General features: G+C 38.6%; 1 protein-coding gene across 2 annotated transcripts in view; it reads left to right on the top strand.

Moving 5' to 3' along the window:
* The window catches only part of MSH3 (mutS homolog 3), a 186,608-nt gene extending 180,918 nt beyond the window's left edge, over positions 1 to 5,690 (top strand). For both annotated transcript variants that reach the window (XM_045566469.1, XM_045566470.1), the window contains 2 exons: positions 2,876 to 3,047; positions 5,445 to 5,690. In XM_045566469.1, coding sequence (XP_045422425.1) covers positions 2,876 to 3,047; positions 5,445 to 5,556 — 284 coding nt within the window. In that variant the 3' untranslated portion in view covers positions 5,557 to 5,690. The remainder of the gene's footprint in view (positions 1 to 2,875; positions 3,048 to 5,444) is intronic.
* Positions 5,691 to 7,492: the final 1,802 nt, after the last annotated feature.

Raw genomic sequence — 7,492 nt, forward strand, 5'->3', positions numbered from 1 at the left:
TACCATAATTAGTATTAAAGTGGAGACCAGCATATGATAACAAACTCAGCAGCTGTTTGTACTGAGGTGTGTGAACAAGGTGTTCAGAACAGTGTAATATTTCATGTAATTTAGTGATATTTTATAGCTATATTATACATTTACACATAAAAACATAATTATAGCTATATCTATATCTACCTATCTATGTATTAATGTATTATATACATACTACATATTACATACCAAAAACAAAAAAAATTAAAAACCCATCAGCAAAGCAATTTTTGAGTTAGGGGAGTTTTGTGGCATTTAGCAGGCTCTCAGAAACTCCTGGTATTGACTGGACAGACGGATGAGCAGACAAACAGATGAATGAATCTTGTTTTCGAAAGACCAGCATGGAGGCTAAGTTATACAGGAGAACCTGGAGACAGGGAAATCAGTTAGGACTAACCCAGTTGAAGTGATAAGACTATTTTTCTGTCTTAAAAATGAGAAAAGTTTGCTTTTTTGATTGCTTACCGCTGTTCACTTCACTTTAGTCTTGTGAGCATCTAAGAGTAACAAAAAATTATCCGAGTTCATAGGTATTGGTTTCTAGATGTATCTTCCCTAACGTGTTTCCACCGATTTCCTTACCAGTTCTTTGTGTTCTTTAAGTTTTATTTGGGGGCAAAAGGTATTTTCAGTGCTTTGTGATGGTAGTTTGAGTCTGTGTGTTCCTGAGTGAGTTGGCATCTCTCCACCTCTCACTTCCAGCACCCACCCTTAGAAAGCTCTTATTTGTCTGTTGCTGAATTCTTATAGGAGGGTAAGGATTCCATGTCCTTTCTCACTGTTGTGTTCAGTCTTTTGGCGTTTTAGTTTTTAACTGATAAAAAAAGCATGCACATTTATCAAATAAAATAATGCATGAGAAAATGCTCTTGAAAAACTTATAATAGGTCACAGAAATCATTATACATATGGTCCATCTTGTACACATTAGCAACACCGTGCAGTTATATTGAATTTCATAATAAAAGCTACATTATCTAATGTGCTTTAGATTTGTCAACGATTAAACTGCATTCAGCATCATGTTAGTATTGGACTTCATTATATCCCAATTCTTTAAAAGTTGTAAATTCACGTGTATGTTTATGTGTGGCAGACTGAATTCTCCAGGAAACAGATTCTGAGATTTGCATTCAAGAGGTTTACTGTGGAATGTTGTGTCATGATTTACACCTGCAGGCAGGACTGGGCAGTATTGGGCTGTGTGGCATCATAAGGCTTCAGCCAGCCCTACAGAGAGCTCTGAGGCTGGGGTGGTTCTTTAAAGTTACCTCAGCTTGGGGTGAGGGGGCCAGGCCTTTACACCCTTTATTAGTTATCTTTATTAGTTTGGGGTAATTTGCAAACAATATACAAAAAATTACCCCCAAAACATAGCATCTTAAAACAACAAACATTCATTACCTCATAATTTCTGTGGATCAGGAATCTAGGGGCAATTTAGCAGAACACTTCTAGCTCAGGATCTCTCACCAGGCTACAGTCAAGGTATTGGCCAGGGCAGAAGTCACTTCAAGGCTTGACTGAGGCAGTCTACTTCCTAGCCCACTCACATAGCTATTGGCAAGCCTCCAAATTTTGGCAGGCCTCAAGCCCTCACTGACTGCCGGTGGAAAACATCAGCTTCTTTCCAGGTGGGTCTCTCCCTAGGGCAGCTCACAACATGGCAGCTGGCTTCCCTCAGAGCAAGCAAGCAAGCAAGCGAGAGTGCCCAAGACAGAGGCCACAGTCTTTGTTACCCACTTTCTGAAATGACATTCCATCCCATCACTTTTGCCATACTCTATTCATTAGCAGCGAGTCAGTGGGTCCAGCCCACACTCAGAGGGAGGGAATAATACAAGGGCATGAACATGAGGAGTCAGGAATCTTTGGTGACCATCTTAGAGGCTGCCTACCAACCCCCATAGCAACAAGTCACCAGATGCAGGCTGCCCTGAGAGGGAGTATGACTTTGGGTGAAGCATCTCTCTTTAGCTGCACCAGCTCCCAGAGGGGCATACAGCTGAGGGTTGCAGGCTGGCAACCTTCCTGACAGCTGGGGGAATCCCCTTAATCCTAACTGGGATCCAGGTGGTACTGAATGGCATCCACATCAATATGTATAACTCTTAGCCAGAATATTTAATAAACCAAAATTTCTCAGTCTGTTGTTTAAACTGTGCAACATGTAATATTTCCTTATCTATTTTTAAAGGAGAAATTATATTGTACCACATATATCAGAATCACTTTATTTTTTATAAAGTTCATTTCAAATTTTGTGGTGATTTGTTGTTAAAAACTATTTTAAGGCCAGGTGTGGTAGCTCACTCCTGTAATCCTGGCACTTTGGGAGCCCGAGGCAGGAGGATCGCTTGAGGGTCGGGGATTCAAGACCAGCCAGAGCAAGAGGGAGACCCGCATCTCTACAAAAAATACAAAAATTAACCAGGTGTGCTCGTGCCTGTAGTCCCAGCTACTTGGGAGACTGAGGCAGGAGGATCACTTGAGCCCAAGAGTTTGAGGTTGCAGTGAACTATGATGACGCCACTGCACTCCAGCCAGGGCGACAGAGTGAGAGACCTTGTCTCAAACGAACAAACAAACAACAAAAAAAAAACTTATTTTAACTGAGCTAAAAGATCTTAAATGCAAAAGCATTTCAAAACAGTATTTTCCCTTTTTATAGATATGTAAAATTGACAAAAAGAGCTAACAGGTGATTAGGAACAATGGATTTCTTTTTCAGATTATAAATTTTAATAAAATTATAAGAATTTATGTCTTCTTAATCCTCTTTTTCAACTTTCAAGCCTGGTTTTGATATCCTTTTCTTTTTTTCTTTATTTAATAGGCAAAGAAGAACAAGTCCCTGATTTTGTCACTTTTCTTTATCAAATAACCAGAGGAATTGCAGCAAGGAGTTATGGATTAAATGTGGCTAAACTAGCAGATGTTCCTGGAGAAGTTTTGAAGAAAGCAGCTCACAAGTCAAAAGAGCTGGAAGGATTAGTAAATATGAAAAGGTCAGAATGATTGTGCTGCATTGTTTGTTTATAAAGAAACCTTCAGAGTTGTCCAAGGAAGAGGATTGTCCTGTAAATGAACATCAGATCTACTTTTAAGCACTTCTTCAAATATTCCATATTATTTAATTATGATAAAGTGAAAATAGCTCTTGGCAAAGCTCAGGTGACTTCAGTCCATCTTTATGTATTAGTCAGATTTTATTAAGTTGCTAAATTGGTTTTTCAGTCGTTTTTCTAAAGAATTAAGTTAACTCCTTACTGTGTGCCAACATATTAGTTGTTTAAAACATTCAATTATAAAAAACATTACTGAAAGAACCTTCAATATTTACAAATCCCAGAGGACTTCTTTTATTCATATATTACGTTCAGTTATGCAGTGATTGCGTTCAGAAATTGAGAATTCTATCAGGATATGAATGAAAATAATAATGTTATATAACCATATAATCATAGTCAGTAGCCACACATCACTTATTTTGTGGATTGTTTGTGACAAATTTTACGTTCTCAACTGGCTTCTCTCTGTTTCTACCTTTTACCCTTGCTGTCCAGCCAGTATGGAGTCAGCATATTAACTAATCTTAATGTAAACCTGAGATACACTTTGGAAAGTAGATATTCCTAGGAATATATCATGTTAATAAATAGTAAATGACAGCCTTTTGTATCCCAAACATAAAATTATAAAACATCGTAAGTTCCCCATCTACCGGCTGTCCTACCTCTGCCCTACCCGAAGAGTCTGATGTGCTGGGGGCAGGGCATTAGTGTCCTGGTTGATAACCATGTGACCATGAGTGAACAGGTTGTTGATCAAATAGAAAGTCTTTGCTGGCTACCAGTGGCCCCCATGTTATACTCCAAGAATATTCTTTAGTTCTGGGAATCATTACCGAATTTCAATATTGAAATATTAATACCAATAATGTTAGTTAAAGAAATAGTTGCTAACTTGTATACTGAAGAACAGTTGTGCAGTCAGCTCTTCCCCCACCGGTTCTGCCTTGTACGCCACACCTTGCCATGGCATATGGTGGTTGACCAAGTCCAGAGTGCTGGGACTCTACGAATGGTGCATAGCCACCTCCATCAACACCGTGTCTGGCTCATTTCCACAATGCCAGATCAGAAACAAAGTGCCAGAATCAATTTTAACGTATTTCTGTTACAAGGCAGATTAGGATAAAATTTTCCTGAGGGAAAATTATCTATGACAATTTTAAAATAAACTTAGTCATTGTTCCTCTGCAAAGTCCAAAGACAAATTTAAATCCTCTTTTATTGTTGTCTTATTATCATTATTCTTTTTTCCTGAAAAAAGTAGAATAAAACTTCACTACAAAGGATATACATGCAAGATGGCAATACAATATGATAGTTTACACTTGCTGCTGCTAGATAGCCTATAAAGCAAGAACAAGAAAATTCACAGAAAACTCATAAATATTTTAACTCTTCCAACTAGTACATGACGTTTTGAAATCTATAACGTTCTACCAACAAGATGAGAGAATTATTGGAAGAGCTTGCATTGGGATGGAATCTGGTAATGTATTAGGACACTATATTTACTATCTTACTTTTTCACTAAAAGTGCTTATCTCATCAATTCCGTTGGCCAGATCAAAGACATCAAACTCACTCTCATGCCTTCATTTGGATTTGTCATAATAGTATTTATTGTGTGCAGAAACCAGTTGAAGCAGTCATTTGCAGCAGCCTAGACACTGAGCCAGTTACTGTTCTTACTGTTTTACATACATTAACTCACTTAATCCTTACAACACCTTGTGAGTTAGGGACTATCATTATCCCCATGCTATAGCTGGGGAAAGGGAGGCCAGCATGGACCAGAAACTGATGCAGGGTCACATAGCCAGTTGGTGGTGGAGTAGTAATTAGAACTCAGGTACTCCAGCTCCAGATCCTGAATACTTACTTAGGTTGCTACTCTGCAGGAAAAAAAGCAGGTCTATGTTATGCTAGCATTTTACTCATTCATTAGCTAGCTTTATTTTATTAAGACAGTTTCACTTTCATCCTGGGAACACACTACAGGAGTGTTTTTGTCTTCAGGTGCAAATAGACACACACACAGCTATCCTCTGGCAGAGTCAGAAGTGGGAGGAGGTCAGGTTCTCCTCTCTGGGAGTAGGGATTTTAGGAGAAGGCACAGAGGCAATAGTGGTGATCAATTACCTTGGTCCCTTGACTGATTATAGCAGTAGCTCTGAAAGCTCTTTTTGCCAGAAAGGTGACTCTGACACAGCTTCCTAACCACAGAGCCTACCTGGTATTGTGTTGTTACAGACTTTTTGTAGCTTCCCTTGAGACGTATTGTCCCCCAATAATTTCATTTATTAAATAAGTAGTATTTTCTTTTTTCTCCAGGAAAAGGCTGAAGTATTTTGCTAAGTCGTGGACAATACACAACGCAAAAGACCTGCAAAAGTGGACCGATGAGTTTGAAATGGAAGGAACACAGACTTCTCTTCCTGATTAAAATGAAGACTGAATTTTTGAACAAAAAATGGAGAATTAAAAATACCAACTGTACAAAATAACTCTCCAGTAACAGCCCATCTTTGTATGACATGTGAGCATAAAATTATGACTGTGGTATATTTCTATTGGTAACAGAGGCTTTGTGAAGAAAGTCTTTTTCACGTTACTGTCTTTCTGACTTCTCAAAGTATAAACACCTTTTAATATTAAGACTTCCACCTTGTAATTAGAAAATTTCACAGACAGTAAGTTTCACATAAGATCAAAATCTTCTAAATAAAGTCTTAAGTGGTAAATTGCAATTCATGAACTTTTGGAAGGTGATATAAAAATTTACTTCATATTTTTATTTGTTTCAGTTCAGATAGTTGGCAACTGGGTCAGTTTGGCAGGAATCTACCCTTCCATTTGAACTAAAGTAATTTTATAATGCCACCAGTTTACACACCAAGAACATAAGAATTTTTGATAAGAAATAAAAAGAATTATCAAGCGTTTAGAAACTAGAGCAGAGAAGGAATAAGGTCATATGAAATTTGAAAAGTTGCATATTTTAAGCAGTTTAAGGATTATTGGATGAAATTATTTATCATTCAAATAATAAATACTTAATGAATACTTGCTATAGATTATGGCATGTCTTGTTGAATTTTGATGTTTTCAAATATCTGGCAATTGCCATTCTTTAGGTTTAATTATGGAGCCAAGGTTGCTACTCTGACCATAGCAATAAACAGAACTGAACTTGTTCACTTTGGACTTTTTCATTAATCAACATAGCAAATGTATGATCTCCCCAGTATTCAGCCTTATAGCTTAGTTGATTCATAACAGCCCTCCCTCCATGCAAGTTTAGGGTGACATGTGCTCAACTATGTCCCTGGGTTTTTTACAGCACTTACAATCTGGTTTCTCTTATCCATGTGTTCTTTCGGTTTCTAAATATATGATTTTGCACAAAGGCTCTCCATCCTATTTCCTACCCACTTAGTATTCTGGCTCAGTTAAATGTCTTCCCCACATTTGATGGACATGTTTATAATTCCTTCTTCTAGATTATTACCTTCAGTGAATCTAGCAGTGACTCCAGACATAGGAGTCAATACAGTGTCCCCAAAGAGTGGTTTGTTGCTTTACTTTTGAGTGGCTCACACTTCAGCTCTCTGATTCCCAGCCTTTTTGGAGTTTAGGGTATGATGTAGTTTGATTGATTCCACCACTCCTCCAGAAATATTAACATGTAGTGAAATTCTCAAAATTGTCTCAAAATAGACTTAGTTGGAATGTACTCTTTACATTTAAAAAAAAAACTAAATTGTTTCGATACTCTATATGAGTGCAAATGTTTTACATTCTAAAACATTTAAGATTTCAGAGATGATGCTGTATCCTCACTGGCAGGCCAGGGAGAAAAGGAGATGAATCCAGGAATGTCATGCCCATGCCGGAGGGAGCTGCAGGGACCAGCAATCACTGGTAATGTCCGAGTGGACCTTCAGGGCTCCAGGCCAGCATCAGCATTCAAGCAGGTGGGGGTTCCAGGAGCAGTGTGTCCTGCCAGTGGCAACACACAGCTTCTGGCAGGTGACAGTGTGGAACAGTATAGGGTAGATTCTCCTGCATGAAGCAGGATGTCCACCAGCCAGCCAGCTCCAGACAGGGGAGAAACCTAGCACTGCCAAACTGCATTTCTAAGTAGGGCTTATTCCCAGCCAGGTTACTGAGGTGTAGAAGGGAAAGTTGAGGCCAAATCTCAGACATAAAGAATACACAAAAGCCATGGAGATGGGCAGGAAAGTTGCAATTGATTGTGTTTGTATTCTAGAGACCCAACTTAGGGCTGCAATTCAAATGTTAGAAATGACCCACACGTGTGAGAATGGGGATGTGAATGTATTGCTAAGACCCTCCAGGTTCCCTGGAGTACTGGGTGG

Source organism: Lemur catta, chromosome 12 (assembly GCF_020740605.2).
Source record: "Lemur catta isolate mLemCat1 chromosome 12, mLemCat1.pri, whole genome shotgun sequence".
NCBI lineage: Eukaryota > Metazoa > Chordata > Mammalia > Primates > Lemuridae > Lemur > Lemur catta.